Source organism: Lutra lutra, chromosome 4, assembly GCF_902655055.1.
Source record: "Lutra lutra chromosome 4, mLutLut1.2, whole genome shotgun sequence".
Lineage (NCBI taxonomy): Eukaryota > Metazoa > Chordata > Mammalia > Carnivora > Mustelidae > Lutra > Lutra lutra.
In genome coordinates, this window is record NC_062281.1 from 72,290,665 (window position 1) to 72,307,599 (window position 16,935).

Here is a 16,935-nt window from a genome sequence, read left to right on the forward strand (position 1 = left end):
ATTGTTCCCAAACAGTTGTTGCCTATATTATGTGGTGGTGCTTCGACACCATGTAGAGTTACAGAGATCCTAACTGCCTGCAGTGTTCTTTCACATACGTTATTTCGGTTGTTTCTCACAGTGGACACTGAAGAGGTGGAGCAATTTATTGCGCTTTTGGGGGGGGGGAGGTGGCTAAGCTGGTATTCAACCCAGACTTGGGGCCTACAGTGGACTCTGGGGTCCATGGGCTTTAACGGCAGGAAGTTTCCACAGGGAACATGTAATATGGCATTTGCTCTTTATATTACTCTTAGAATTCATTGATGAGCCACTCATTGTCAGTTTTCAGGTTAAATGTTGTTGCTTCTGAGCTTGGTTAGGCAGAATATTTAATAGTACAGTTGAGTGAAATGGGAGAAGATGGGGAGGAGTGGGGGAATGTGGGGATACCATAATTGCCCTAATTTTCCACTTAGCTGCTGACAAAGACTCTTTCACAGCCGCTGTGACCACTACACCCACGCAAATTCATCTCCCCGTAGCAGACTGGATAGTGTTCCTATTTTCTCCTACCTCCTGTGACTCAGTTGTCTTTGAATAATATAGCCAAGTCTGTTTTTTTATTCAGTCAGAGTCAGAAAAGAGAAACCCCCCATCCCTAGGAAGAACTTTATCCAACCCATCCCACATATATTGTTTTATATAAGAGGCAGAACGTTATAGTATGCATCTTGGCCCTGCCTTTCCTGTGTTTGAAGTAGTTTTTCCAAAGACTTTTCCAAAGTCGCCATTTTATCCTCTACAGGCATTTTGATAAGCAAGTAGAGGATATAGTGGAGACTGCTAAGGAAATTCTTTTTGCGGGGCAGTGGGGCTCTGGACTATGTGCAGTTAGCCCCATCTGCAGTTTGTGCTTCTCTGTTTGGAACCTGAGTGGTCAGTGAGAAGGAACTCATCATCTTCACATGCCCTCTAACCTTCTCTTTCCCCCTGTTCCTTGACTTGGCTCAATGTATCAATGTATCAATATATCAATATATATCCCACACCAGCAATGACAGTGACATCATTGACACTCCCTTCATCTCTGCAGCTAATCAATCCCAAGTATTGCTGAATGGGCTTCCAAAACATTTCTCAAATCCCTTCTTTCCTCTGTGGCTCTGGTGATCTAGTTCAGCCCTCATCACCTTCCTGGACAGCAGTGGTAGCCTTCTAGCCCATCTTCTCAACTAGATACTTGTCCCCTTCAAATCCATCTGTCATGATACCGTTAGGGTGATCTATTCAAAAGTCGAGGTTAGGCTGTATCTCAGCCCTGTGCCTAAACCCTCTTCACTTCCCCATCTGTGTCAGGAAGGTCACTTTCTGTTACAGGCAACAGAAAACTAAGCTTGAATTGGTTTAAGCATTAAAGATTCAGGTGACCGATCAGTTGGGAACTTGGAAGACCTAGTGAGGAATTTGAATTATAGTCCAGGTGCAGTTGGAATCTGGGAAAAATACTTAAATGAAGTATGGCATAATTCGACTTATTTTAAGGAATTACTTTCACTCCTAATTAGAAAATGGATTAGGTGGGGCAAGAATGGAGGCAGGGAACACCCTGTAAGGAAATGTTTGGGTGCCGATCCAGGAAGTGATCATGGTGGCCTGGAGTAATGTCGTGGCTGTGGAAATGGAGGGGAAAGTTTTGAATTTGAGATATATTTTTGAATTATAACTGATGGACCTTTCTGATAGTTGTGAAGTAAAGAGAAATAAAGGGAGACTTTGGTTTGGTTTGAATAACTGTCAGATGATGGGGCCGTTTACCAACTGTGGGATGGTGGCGAAAGTAGGATCTAGAGTAAACTGGTTTAGGGGAGAAAACCAAGGCTCCATATTAGATATTTTAAGTTTGGGAGTGATGTGAGATTCCCAGGTGGAGGTATCAAGTAGGGGGTTGGTTGTGCCAATGATATGAGCTAGATGGGTGAGACCTGAGATTGATGTGTTTGGGAGCCATCATCATGAAGGTGGGAGTTGAAATCCATACTGAAGTGGGTTTAAAAAGTGCTAGAGTAAAGAAAATCAGGCTGTGCTGATATAATAAGTTTACTGTTTCCTTTTAAAAAATCCTCCCATTATATTATTGCCAAAATAAATTTCAGGTGAGTCTGTTAAATGTACACTTTTTCAGAACAAAATTAAATTGAAATTTTGAATTTCAGATTGAAAATTTGTTTCATCTTGCAATAATAATAAGGCTTTCTTAGTATAACATCAGTGATGGAAATAATAATGTGATTAATACTTTATGATGCACATAAGTTTTTCAGACCTAAAATGACAAGTAAAAGAAATTCTGAGAAAAATACTGGTAAGGGTGATACAGTGCTAGTAGTTCTCTAACTTACTAAGAATGAGATCAGTAGGCAAACCTTAACAAGCCGTTCATAACAGAGAAAGCTAGTTGTTCATAGTACTGCCACTAGAACAATGAAATATGCCAGAATATTCATTGTGATTAGTGGGAATAGGTGAAATTTTTTTTACTTTTTTCCTTTTATGTAAAAAATATTTCCAAATCTTCCATTTGGGTATCTATTATTCTTAAAATTAGAAGCAAATTAATTTAAGAAGAAAAATAGTTAAATAGCTGCATAAATATATGAGTTTTAGAAAATGCTATAAAAATTCTTCCTTTTGACCTAAGTCTGTTCCAAGTCTTCAGGAGCAAAAGGAAAACTGATGTAATCTTATCTCTAGATTAAGGTAATGTTCAATGGGTTGTTAGATATGAAGATCTTAAAATGTGATATGATTTGATCGATGGAATCAGATCAGTATATTATTGTACTATTATTTGATAAGGTCTATCTACAGTCTCTTTAGATGCAAATGGGTTGAAGTGGCCAGGGAAAGAGGCAAGAAGTCATATCTGTATTTTTGGCCAGTCTTAGAATATGTTATCTTGAATATTATTTTTCAGAAACTTTATTAAGGATAGTAATTAACTTTTAGGACTCTCTTTCAATTTCTTTGTGTTGTTTCATTCATGTTGCATTTAGGGTTGTGTATTAAAAACTTTTTTAACAAGATATTTTAGATTTCTTTCCTCAGCTCTCTTATCAAGTCTGATGCAAAATTGTGGTGAAAACCGGGGTTTTAGTTCATATCTCCTTTGCCCAGGCAGTGAATTTTGGTCATGGTTAGTCAGTTGGGCAGATGATGTAAAGCCTGTTTTACAGCACACTTGAGAAGTATACAACATTTTGCAAAGTTACCGCTAACTCTTCTTTGTTGTATTAGTGTGAAAACCTAATGTTTTTGTCATCATTGCAGTCGTATCCCAGAAATGTCTGTAAAAATAATCACTATAACTTAAATACAGTCTGTGTTTGAAACACTGGTCAACAGTAAGTAATGGATTGTAATTTTCTTATTTTAGAAGCACACATGCCCCCTGCTGAAGAACAACAGGAAGTACCACTAGGTATGACATTTTTTGGTTGAATTGCCCTTTCCTTTTCTGTTTTAACTTAAAATGTACTGTTGATAGTCACAGTGGCTGTAGGAAGTCAGTCTATGAAGGGTAAAAATCCTGAGAGAAGGATTAATTGTACCTCAATTTAAAGAGAAAATTGTCTGTGTTTTGATCAGTTGAGCCAAAGTAAAGGAAAATACACGTCAGATTCAGACCAGTCCCTGTTTGTTGAGCTAGAAGGTGAGGAGCAGTAATGATCAAAGTACCATGTGATTTTGGCCATTATAGATGATGGTAGTAGTACTTAGGTGGGGTTCCACCCCCTTTTTTTAACTGATAAGCTAATTGATGATGGAATCTGATTTGCCTTAAGATGAGAGTTTAGTAGTGCATAAATTAGTGACTTGGCTTTTCTAGTTCCCCATTCCCATGAGGGCATCTTAGTGCCCTGGGCCTCATTAGTACCAGAAGTCTTTGTTTCCAGCTCACTGGGTTAATCCATTTCTGCACTTTTTCCTCCCCTCTGCCACATGTCCCTTTCACAGCAGTGAATTTAGGGAATGGGGACATCATTTCGACCAAGGCCTGTGCTTTCAGATGGCATTTTAGAGATGATGTTAACTCTCCCTGCAACCAGAAATAACATACAAACCTCCTGTACTCATAGTGGGAAACATGTTTTATCAAGAGGGGAATTTCCAGTACCTCTATCCCAAGTGTATTTCCTCTTGTTTCTGTGTTTTATTTCCATTTTCTTTCTTTTTGTGTCACTTAATGGTTGAATTATCGCTCCTATTTTTTACATTACGCTTACTGTGAATTTTGTGGCAATGATATGCATTACTCTTTTTGAGTCTGGTAGAAATAATAACTGCCAAAACCTATTAAATAATAAGTTTCAAGGAAAAAAAAATAACTTTTACAATCAAAGAATATTTTTAGTTGTATACCCCAGCTCATCTTTGCTTATTTCACGTTGGGATGTTTTAGGTTTTGTTGATTGTTCTACCACACACATTTTTAGTCATCTGTACAAACGCTTAAAAGAACCGGGTTGTTGGTATTATAATGTGAATGAGAATGGAACTCCATGGAGAATTGGGGTTTTTACATGATGGAAACTGCGCAGGCGCGTGTATTTTGTGTTTAGGAAATGTGCTCAGAGCAGGGGCAGCTGCTGATTCTATCCTGCCTTATAATTTCTTCTTTCTCATTGAGTGGTGCTTTACAGAGGGCCTCGTTTCTGTCTTGAGGAGGCAGAGCACGTTACTGAATTAGCATTTTGATTACTGTCCAGTACTTTAAAGAAATTGTCTTATAAGTATTTTTTTTTAAATAATGAGTTTTTACAACATTGGCCTTTCTCTAGTTACAGTTCATATTTTTTAATATTGACCTGACTTTAGCGAAGGCATAAAAAGTCATACTGTTTTCTGGCCAGAAATTTCTGTGCTTTTCTTTCCCATGTTTTATAAGCTGAATGCAAGAATTTCCTTGCAACATAAATATAAAATGCCCAGTGGTTCGGGTGCTGGAAGGAGGTGCTATTTTAGAGGAGGTATTTAACAACTGAGGCACATAAAAACGAAGATTTGCTGCATATGTGTACTCATTGAATTATGATAAGTTCCCAATAAATAAATGGTGACCGTGGCTATTTTTGTTTAGTAATTAATTAGCCTGATCTTCGAGGTGAATCAAGAGAAGTTAAACCCTAAAAGACCTGCTCAGGAAGTTGTAACCTGTAATTTGGTGTCATAAAAATTGGATTAACCCGCTGCCCAGTTACAGTGCGACCTTTCCAGAAGAGACTGTGAAGCCAAGAGTTAGCAATATGTATTTTTTAATGATTGCGCTTGCTATGCTTATTTCCCATTATTTTCATAGACTTAGTTTATATTACAACCTCTTTTATTCAGTGTTATAAAAGAATAATCATTGAAACTCTGTATTCATGATCTTCATGTATAATAAGCCAGCTGCTCTTGTAAGTGCTTAACAATCTGTGGGATTACAGAAACTGCAGGAACACTGATGATACGGCCTGTCTCCCCCAACTTTGCAATGCTCCTTAACTTCCAATCTTGAAAATCTGTTATTCAGGGGAAACGTTAATGGAGGACCTCTGCAACATGCTAGCTCTGAGTGTACTTTACTCTGGCCTTTGGGATCTTAAGTGATGATTACTTTGCCTTCCCTGATCATTCTAAGACTAGGTTATATGGTCTTAATCTTGCTTATCAAAGTTCGCAATAATATATTTATTGGTGTGCTCTAACCCCATAGGGCGGGGACTGTCTTAGTTCACCGTTGTACTGAGCCACACACTAGGGACAGGGAATGTGACCCTTTAGGAAGCAGTAAGCATTCTGTAGAAGCTCTTCTAAGCACATTCCATGAATTAACTCATTTAAGATTTCCGGTTGCCTAAGAGGTAGACGTGCTGTTATCTCCATGTCACAGATGAGAAAACTGAGACACAACGAAGCTGGTGTGAGAGCCGATGGGTGGCAGAACGGACACTGCCCCTTGCCTGTTGGCTCCAGAATTCAGGCTCTGGGCCTCTGTGCTCTAGAGGACTTTTCATAAGGGAAGGCCTAAGGGCTGATGAGTTCTGAGAGCTGTTTTGATGTGATAAAGATAGAGCTGTCATCTTATTCAGCATCTTTCCCTTACTCTACATTAGTACTTCAGCTAGGACCCAGAAGTGTTGAAGATTAAGATTTATGGTAGAAAAGTCAGTTGTCCAGGAGCTTGAATTTTGTCATCTTTTCTTTATATTTGTAAATTTATAAGTGCTTTGCTCTTGACAAAGTCAGTCCTGGGAATTGATCATTTTGATATTAGAAGTTGATCATTTTGAATACCAAATCTTTTATAAAAAATTGTTTTTGCAATCCAGGCTCCTTAGTGAGTTTTTACCTGTCTCCTAAAACCCAGATTTTTTTTCTTTTAAGATTTTATTTATTTATTTGATGGAGAGAGAGAGCACACGTGCCCAAGTAGGCAGAGCAGTAGGCAGAGGCGGAGGGAGAAGCAGACTCACTGCTGAGCAGGGAACCCGATGTGGGACTCGATCCCAGGACCCCGGGATCATGACCTGAGCCGAAGGCGGTTGCTTAACAGACTGAGCCACCCAGGTGCCCCCAAACCCAGATTTTTACTTGAAATCTTATAGCATGTGATTCTGGCAATAGGACACAATAAATATGCATAGCACAAATTGATTCATTTGTGAAGGAATCACTTACGAAATTCATCTGAGTAAAATTTCCTGCCAAACAGTATGTTAAGGCCATTTTACTAACTGGTTCCAGTAACAATTTTTTTCTGTCATACCATGCCAGAAAAAAAAAGAAATTAATGTTTTATGGTGATAATCATATTATTCAAGATGGAGCTATATAAGCATCAGTGTTTCTGTTGCTCCCGTCTTTCTGAAAATGGAGGTAACACTTATAACTCATCCCATCATGGGCTGGTCTAGCAGTGGTGATGGTTTTGCTCTGCTGCACCTGTGCGAACTTTCATTCATGCCTCCCCTTGTCATCCAGCATTTCCTAACATGATCACTAAGGCACCCAGCCAGACTCGGACAACAAGACAGTGCCTGCCCCATAGCAGGTCCCAGTCCTCTGGGTGTACAGCTGAGTAAAACAACCACTGTGATGTTCTTAACCCCCCAGAGGGGTAGGCAGGGCAGCACAGAGAAGGAGGGATAACTAATCAAACTTTGGGAATGAGGGTATGGAGAGTCAGATAGGCCTCCCCATGTGTTGTCGTGCTGGACCTGAGTTTTGAGGTGCTGTTAGAAGTGACAGGAGCTGGTGGGTGGGGAGCAGAGGAAGCAAGTGCTTGCAGAACAAGAACCAGGACAGTGGGCCATATAAAGGTGTAAGAAGACAAGTGGAAAAACAGGCAGGCATCAGTTCCCGGAGTGTCCCGTATATGATGTTTAAAAATTTGAATCTGGGCCTAAAGGTGGCAGGAGGCCACTGAAAAATTCTAAGCAGAGGAGTCACATGATCAAATCCAGATTTGAAAAGAACAGGCCAGTGAGGAGGTGGAGACGAGGAAGGGGACAGATGTACTGAGCCAAGCTGGAGACCCGAGATGCTTCAGCTGTGGGGCGAGGACTGGCTGGATCACCTCATGGGAATTAGAATGGGAAGCAGTTTGTGGGGAGAGAGGGCTGACGGAAGGGAAGAGTTGAAGACGATTCCTATGTTCCTGACCTGATTGAGTGAATGGTCAGCCCTTCATGGACCTGTTGGAGGCAGGAGGAAATGGAGAGTAGCAGAGGAGGTGACTGGCCCGATTTCAGACATACCGGGTTTGCCACTCGGTGAACCACTTCTGAGTAGAGTCATCTTTAAATATGCAGGAGCAGGGCACCTGGGTGGCTCAGTGTGTTGGGTCTCTGCCTTCTGCTCGGGTCATGATCTCAGGGTCCTGGGATCAAGCCCTGCATCGGGCTCTCTGCTCGGCGGGGAGCCTGCTTCCTCCTCTCTCTCTGCCTCCTCTGCCTACTTGTGATCTCTGTCTGTCAAATAAATAAACAAAATCTTTTAAAAAAGTAAGTAAATATGCAGGAGCCTACTTTTGGGTCCTTCAGAATTGTAACTGGGCTTTTAGGTTATTTGCCCTTTAATTGGTGCTCATCCCTATGCCTCAAACAGTTTCCTACTACCTCAGGTATGTTTGATGGCACAGGTTACAGGAATGCTCATTCCTCTCCTAGGCTAGCTCACTGTTAGATTGTAAGAGAACCTAAAGTCAAAGGCATTTGTAAAAACATTTTCTGTTGAGGTGTAATTAACACACAGAGACGTGCTTACTTGCTGAGCAGCCAGTGAAGAAACTGCGTCTGCGATCCATTCCTGTACTGTAGTCAGAAAGCTGTAGTCAGAAAGCTTCCAGCACCCCAGAAACCTTCCCTCCTCCCGCTCACTCACATCCCCCCCAACAGTAAGTGTGCTGATCTCTGTCACCATTGATTGATTTGCTTGCTTTTGAATTTAATTAAAGAAAACCAGAAGCAAACACACACAAATGCAGATCCACTTTTTTGATGACTTTTTTTTTTTGTTGCATAACATCGTGTCTGAGTTTCATCTACTTTGTAGAGTATAGTGCTGGTTTTTATTCGTTGCAGTCATTTACTATATGTACATTAAAAAAATCCATTCTACATTGATAGCTATTGTGAATGTTTCTAGTTTCTGACTGTTAGAAAAAAGCTTCTATGAATAATCTTGTACTTGTCTTTTGTATATAAATGCTCATTTCTGTTGGGTATATGAAAGTATACATAAGATTTCTAGTTACCTCACATTAGCACCAGATCTGCTCATATAAAAACTTCTGAATACACATGCACGCACACACATATGTAGATGGATAGATAGGAAGGGAGGAAGGAAGGCTCATACTCGAGATTTAGAAATTATTTCAAAATTTGGTTGGACCTTTAAGTGCACCATCTTCTTCCCTACTCAGATTGTAACAGATCTAATGCTGTGATGGTAAAATTAGCCAGATACTAAAGTTTGGAATGAGAAAGTTTTTGCAAAAAATTTGGACAAGAATGACTTTGACGGTATACTTTTTTTTTTTTTGCCTGATCATTTATATTGTCAATAACATTAAAAACTGACATATGATTATATTAGTGTATTTTAACTGCAACTTACAGTATCTAGTTGCTCCTTGGAAATCCTTCCTATATTTGTTTTTCAAATACCATGCTAGATTTTTTTTTCCTCTGTTACATTTCGTATTAATATAGTGAAAATACTGACGGGAGAAAGAGAGTTAATGCTTGTATTTCTCAAAAGATTGAAATTCTTAAATTTAGTTGTGATTCTCAGATGCTCTAAGAAGCTTAAGTTTTCATCAGCAGCTTTGCAAATAATTCCCAGGGACTTCTCTGGGTAGTTAATCACTGTTGAAGGAGTTGCCCTTAAAAACAACAATAACGCATAAAAAGCATTTACTTCTGTCGGTGTTTTTGTTTTTTCTTTTCTTAAAGTAGAGTGAGAATGAAGCAGTTTCACAGTCTGTGTCTGGTTGGTCCTTTAATTTAGATTTCCCCTTATTTTTGCAGATACTTAAAGCTGCAGAAAGACTACCCCCACTACCACAGGAGGACCAGCCTAAGCATACGCTCCAAAAGATGGCTGTGATAGATCTTGTGACGTAATTACTGAGCAGACCAAGATCTTTGGGAATGAATACTAAAGATGTTTCCAATCGATTGTAGTCCACTGGCATTTTAGTGTTTTTTTGTTTTTGTTTTGTTTTTGTTTTTAGAAACAGAAATTACATGTATTGTTACACTCCTGCATGTTTGTTTTCAGTAGCATTAGTGGATCCTTTGGGTTTTCTCTTCTCTTCCTTTTTGTGACACAGCTTCCGATCTTAATCTACATTTATGTGTGTTGTTCAGGTAACAGTTGATTATAGTGACGATGTAGCAACAATTGTCTTGGCAGGGTTTCGTATATATATGGCTAGCGATTACCCCCACGTCTGTTGGACTGACCTGTGTCAACTGCGTTAAGTGTGATCTCAAAGCCATGAAGAGTGCCCCGTGCTTGCACTCTGAGGAACACTACTAATGGTCGCTATTAGCTGTGAAGATTGGACTTGTATATATCTGCACTGATACCCTCATAGGACATTTCTACCTTAGCTTGGAGTATTCAGGGTAAAACTCCCAATTTGGAGGTTTGCAGCCGTTAGCTCATTGATTAGGAAAATTGAATATTTTGGTGAAAGTCTTAAGTTATCGTGGTTAATTTATTTTTTAAATTGAGGGGGAACAATGAAAATTCCTTGCTAAGATATAGGCAAAAGGAATGGCCTGCTCTGTCATGCAGAAACTGTTGGGCACCTCGGATCAGGCATATAATAGCTTTGTCCCTTCAGCATTTGTTTAAATTTTAGAAAACCTATATAAAGTACTGGTGTGCATCGTAAAGGTTGCTCTGCCTTTTGCTGATTAAGTTATGCCCTCCCAACACTGAAGGCGGCACTGTGATCTTACTAGAGAACGAGGCCTCTGGCTGGGTTGATTTAGGACTTTGTGTGAAAAGTGACCACATAGCCACATTGCCTGCTGCTGTTTGCAACATATGAGCCTTTTCTTTCTACCTTGAAGAGTTTCCTCTATGTTTAATGTGGTTTATTTTGGCTCGGACATAGTTGCTGTGATGAAAATACTCATTTGTTAGAAAAGAAGGTAGTGACATCATCATTTTGAAAGGACCATGAGCTATTAAAAAAAAAAAAAAAAAAGCCATAAGAAGTAATTTCATTTCCATGTCAGGGTTAGCTCTTGATAATGTTAACATTGTTTTAAAATAAGATGACTTTTCTTCCCCCCCCCACTTTTAGGGTTACAATCAAAGAGATTTTATATTTTTATCATTATAGATCATAGTTACAATGTAGTGAGTTATGCATGCTGACCCAGTGTGTGGTGAAATTCAGAAGATTGAGTTACTAAGAAAAGCAATAATTTTCTAAAGCTGTGATATGGGTAATATAGAGTTGCTACTCTAATTCTAATAAAGCTCTTAATTCATAACATGATAGAACACTACTTTTTATAAAGCCTTATTTTTTTAGGGAAACTTAGGAGTGACATAGACCTGATAAATGAGTAAAATTTTGCTGGATTTTTGTAGATAATCATCTCTAGGACTGTGAAAACTGAGGATATTCATTATGCTGTGGTCAACTTCCTAAATACTTTCTAATTCCATATACCTGAATTAATGAGCCTTGTCTTCAACTATGTGCCATGCTGGGCAATATCTATGGATTTTCTAAGAATAATGTAAATGTCTTCTGTTTAATGTTATTTGAGTGCAATAAAATGCAGAATTCTTCTCTATATTGTCATTATTTTGAATTATTATTTTATTATGTAACAAGATCAGTTCATTTTCTACTTAACTAGTCTATTGGAATATTACAGTATCTTTTTGATGACTGAAATCACGAAGGTGTACCTTCAATCCTTTTTGAACCTATTTCTGATAGGTGATGTTTATTTTGTTTAACATTGGTTCTGATGCTACATTGCCAGGGGCTGGATTAAAATGAAATAGCCTCTGCATCCCTCCTTTGGGCGTTTTTGTTTAGCACCAGCAAGGCAAGCCACCCCCACCCCCATAAACACACAGCCTCCTGCTCCCCCATGACCATCGTACCACGCATTCATGAACTCCATCGTAGCTGAGAAGACTTCAGTCTGAAAAGAAAACAGTCTGAGCAGGTAGAAGGGCAGAAGAGGGTACAGCAAGTTGTCTTTCGATCTTCACTGTTGGGGCAGAAAAGGAGAACTAGACAAGTAGGGAAAAGCCTCTGGGTTCTGGAAAGTGTTGTTTTCTCCTCCAGCATGCCCAGAAGAAACAAAAATAAAGACTTCAGACTCAGGAGAAACATCCACTTATATCAGCTGCATTTCCCCCGCTAAGCTCTTTGTGAGTGTTGGGGGTTGCATTTTTTCCAGCAGAGAGGGCTTATCCCTGCTTGCAGATGAGGAAACTGAGGGGCAAAGGGCCGAAAGGCCTGCCAGCCATGGTCCTTCATGGTGAGCACGTGGCAGCAGGTGGAAGGTGGAAACAGTTGGAGGGAGGCCCGAATGCAGGTGGGAGAGCAGGTTGGAGACCAAGGAGTAAAAATGGTGGTGGGGGCAGGGCTGACCTCAGGAAGTACTGGCAGAGACACAGAGAAGGCCCGGGAAAGCTGTGACTGGCTGAGTGGGCCAGTGTTGGGGAAGCAGAGTCCCAGAGAGTCACCGATGCCAGTGAGACGAGATACTGGCGAGAACAACTAGGCCTTAATGGAAATTAGCTTTGGACATACGTGAGGTCCAAGAAGAACAGATCAGTAATCGGAGATGCAGAGTTGCTGAACAGCTTAGAGTTCAGGGTATTTGAATTCACAAAGGCCATAATCTTTAATAGTGTATGATAATTTTTGAACGATTCAGATCCTATTCTTTTTAGTAAGGTTTTCCTTATTCTGAAAGGGGAAAGTCAGTATAGTTAGAGATTGTATCACGTCTTCTCCGATACAAGTGCTTAAACACTAACTATGAGTTACATGTGAACTTGGACATGGGTAATTTTCAGAATTAGGCTGAGCATACAGCTCCCTTTAACTTAGAGACGTCCCATCATTGGACCATACAGAGTGCCATTGAATTATTATTATAGAGGATACTTTCTAAATCAGTCATACCTGCTCTGTGACCTTTGGCAAGATTCCTGAGCCTCTTGAAGCCTTCCTTTCCTTATCTATACAATTAAAACTACTTCCCAGGGTGGGACGGAGTTGATGGGATTGATGGGATCCTCTGCAGTGAGTGCTTAAAACAATGCCTGGGACACAGTAAGCATCCAGTAAGTCCTTTTTCTCTGGGGCACAGCGGGTCCACACGGGGCCTCCCAGGGAAGCATGTGTGCAGAGAATGAAGTACAGCAGAGCAACTCTTTACTTGTTAGCTCTGTGGAATACTAGTGAGGGACACTGGATCTCTGTGAAAAGACTTTGACCCACTGAAAATCAGGGGCCCAAGATGCCTGCTCTGCACATTTCTCTGTATCCAAACATGAGTCACAGATGTCCCCATGCTGATGTGGGGTGAGGGACAGAAGAGAGAGCTTTTCCCCAGAGCTGGGGAAGTTTGGGTTGGACCTTCTTCTGTCAGACTCATCGTCCTATCCTGAATATTGCTATGGAGGAGGAAGAAAGATGGCGGCCTTGTTCCTGGGAACTTGCCTGGCCAGGGCCCTCCCACTCCTATTTAAAATGTGACCCATTCAGGGGCGCCTGGGTGGCTCAGTGGGTTAAGCCGCTGCCTTCGGCTCAGGTCGTGATCTCAGGTTTCCTGGGATCGAGTCCGGCATCGGGCTCTCTGCTCAGCGGAGAGCCTGCTTCCCTCTCTCTCTCTCTCTCTGCCTGCCTCTCTACCTACTTGTGATCTATCTCTGTCAAATAAATAAATAAAATCTTTAAAATAAAATAAAATATGACCCATTCAAACCATTCCTTGTTTCTCCCCTGGGGGTGGGAAGATGTGTGGAGAGCTCTAAACTCCTCTTCAAGCACCTACCTGTTTAATCGGGTTAGCAACTTGGATTTCGTGCTTGTGTTTTCAACTTACACTGGCCCCATGCCAGTGCTGGGTGACGGATTACTGGAAGACGAAGTGGGTCACAGCCTTCCTGTAGGCACTGCTGGTAGCACTGGAAGGACTCCTGGAAGAACAGGATTGTTTGTTGTTGTTTTTCCTCAATCCTGTGCCCTTGACGCCTGCGAAAGTGCATCCTATGAAATGACAAACTGCCTAGCTTTTTGATAAAGGAGGTTATAGTTAATAAGATCAGAAATTCTGCAACATTCAACAGAGATCTAGAATGGCTTTGTTTTTGTTTTTAAATATCTCTTGTATCTCCTGCAGCGCTGGCAGGATGGGTGGGGCAGTCAGCTTGATAAAACCCACGCTTTGCAGGAGGCAAAGGCTACAGGACCCTATCTCTCCTGTTTCTCTTTCTGAACCAACGGGATGGGCACTGGGGGAGGATTATCGGCTTTGGAAGGATGTATATGGCTGACCTTGATACGGTGGGCACTCGACTTCCTCAGCCTCAGCTTCCTCCTTTGCACAAAGGGAGGTAGACCTCTCCAAAGGACGGCAAGAAGCAGGCATGATGTGCTTCGACCAAGCCTGGCATGCTGTAGCTTTCAGAGGTCATTCCCTTCCTCTCCATTAGTTTTTTGAAAATGCTGGACCTATAAAAATCCCTCCCTTAATCTTGGAAGCCTGCCTCAGATTTACTTGTCACTTCCCCAAAATGAAATGTTTGATATGATTGCTCAATGGAGGAAACTAGGGAGCAACAAAATCAAGTGTTGTGTGGTCGTACCCCTGATCTGACCCCACAGCCTGATCTACTATGAGGGAGGAACTGAGTCTGATTCTCCCAAACTCTGCCTTATCCTGACGCCCACACATATGCCTATACACGTGTTCTAGAAATACCCAAAGCTAGGTAAGTACCTACGGGAACTGTAATCAACTGGTCTACCTTGAAATTTAGCTAGACCCCGAACTTATATGAAACATAGGTCAGATCTGAGATAGTACAGAAATGAAGTTATAAATAAAGTGCATGGTCAGGTCACGTACCATAGTTTTCCATGTAGGGTGGACATTATTTGACTGGTCCAGGTTCTGGGTGGGTTTCACTGCATTCAGTCCCATTCGTGGGAGAGACCCTCTGACTGGTTAACTTAGTGAGAGGCTCATACCGGTGGGCTGTCTCGCCCATCTCGGCTCCTTAGCACCTGGGCTCAGTGCAGGCACCCTTAGTGGTCCACCTGTGTATGTGTGAAGTCCTTAGGGAAGTGAGACTGCTGTCACCCCAGTGAGGGGGACATGTGGCATTTCTTTAAAGCACATGGTGACTATTATAAAGTTGTCTTCTGGTTTTAGGACACTATAAATATTGAGCAAGCTTTGATGAGGGCTTCTCTCCACTCCAGTTTGCCTTTACCCCACAGAGGCATTTAGAATCGGTGGAGGTGACCCACAGCCACTTTTTCCCTGTAGATGAGGAATACTTTACTTGATGCCTCATATCTAGTGACTACCCAGTGACTTTTATAAGTTAAGTCGAATGAGTCTAATCTTAATATTTTGTAATGAATTTCATGTGTGAAGAATTCAGGGTTTAGGAAAATGGAATTCTATGCCCAGAAATATTTTCCTTGAATTATATTTATTTGAATTCATGTAAATATGCTCCTGTATTTTGAGATAATAATGGTGACTTTTACAATACTTATTTTGTCTTGTCTTTACTTTTCAGAAACAAATAGAAAAACAGACGATCCAGAAATAAAAGAAAAAGGTGAGATCATCAAATAAATTGCCTTTCAAATATATATAGGAAGAAAATCATTATACTACTCATGAATAACATTGTGATTTTATTTTATATAACCAGTTAAATTGCCTCTGGGCTTATTATTTTAATGGTTTTATCAACAAATACTTATTAATATTTACATAAGCATTAAGAGCCAAAGAGATTCCCTGGCTTCTGATTCCAGTTTTGCCATTCACTATATGTGGTCTGAGAATTCCTTGCCCTCTGTGCCTCAGTTTCTTCTCTGATATGGGAATAAAATAGTACCAAGTTCAGAAACCAGAAGACTCCTGTTGCTACAAAGGGAATTAAATGAAAATATGTGTAAAGTACTTAAAGCAATGTATAGCACAGGGAAAGTACTTAGCAAATGTTAAATATTGTTTATGTTAACATCTGTGCCAGGAATAGAGATCCAGAGATTACTAGAACATGTTCTTTTTTCACAAGAAACTCTGAATTGTTGGAAGGACATGCAAACAAGGTTATATCCCTATAGAAAGAATCGTTTCTGCTTTCCCACAGTTGATTACAACCCAATTCTAATTAACAACCCAGTAGAATTTTAAGTCAGCTCTTATAAAGGTTCCTTAGCTTACTCAGAGTGAGGAAATAAGTTAAAAAATTATATAGATGATATGGGATAATGCTTTTTTTTCATATTCCACTTCTCTTTGTTCTTTCCAATCCTTGAGATTTTTAAGTATTTAACTCAAGTTAGACAATAAGAATCTTTAAATAGTAAGTAAGGCTACTAATTTTATCCCTCACAAATTTTTTTACATCATTTAATTGATTAATTAATTTTCTCATCATAATAAGTGTGCTCTTTAATCCCCCACCGCCTTCCCCTCTGCTAGCATCCGTTTATTCTCTATAGTTAACAGTCTGTTTCTTGGTTTGTGTGTCTATTTCTTTTGCCTTACTCATTGGTTTTGTTTCTTTAATCCCACACATGAGTGAGATCATATGGTATTTGTTTTCTCTGACTGACTTATTTCACTTAACATCCATTATACTACCTAGCTCTATCCAGGTTGTTGCAAATGGTAAGGTTTCATTCTTTTTTATGGCTGAATAATATTCCATCTTCTTTATCCATCCGTCTATTGATGGACACTTGGGCTGCTTCCATGTTTTAGCTATTATAAATAATGCTGCTGTAAACATAGGGGTGCATGTATCCCTTTGAATTAGTGTTTTTATATTTTGGGGTAAATACCCAGGAGTGTGATTACGGGATCATAGAATAGTTCTATTTGCTTGTCATATCATTTGAATGATAAAATCTTTAATGATTAAACATTACAATTTCAGAAGTGCCTTTAATTTTGAGTGATGAAAGTAGTGTCTACATTTGAGAAGATATAATAGTACATAACGTTATAATATACATAATGTACATGGTCTCAGTGTATAATTATTTAATAAGCATACAGAGTTGCTGACCTCTGGCTGTAATTTTGTAGCCCCTACCCTGGGAACTAGGCATCTAGCCATGTATTTTTTTCCCCTGACTAGTTGTATTTAATTTTT

General features: G+C 40.0%; 1 protein-coding gene across 7 annotated transcripts in view; it reads left to right on the forward strand.

The window, feature by feature from the left end:
- ASPH (aspartate beta-hydroxylase) overlaps positions 1 to 16,935 on the forward strand; it is a 219,663-nt gene that overhangs the window by 86,420 nt on the left and 116,308 nt on the right. For all 7 annotated transcript variants that reach the window (XM_047728089.1, XM_047728090.1, XM_047728092.1 and 4 more), the window contains 2 exons: positions 3,416 to 3,460; positions 15,340 to 15,381. In XM_047728089.1, coding sequence (XP_047584045.1) covers positions 3,416 to 3,460; positions 15,340 to 15,381 — 87 coding nt within the window. The remainder of the gene's footprint in view (positions 1 to 3,415; positions 3,461 to 15,339; positions 15,382 to 16,935) is intronic.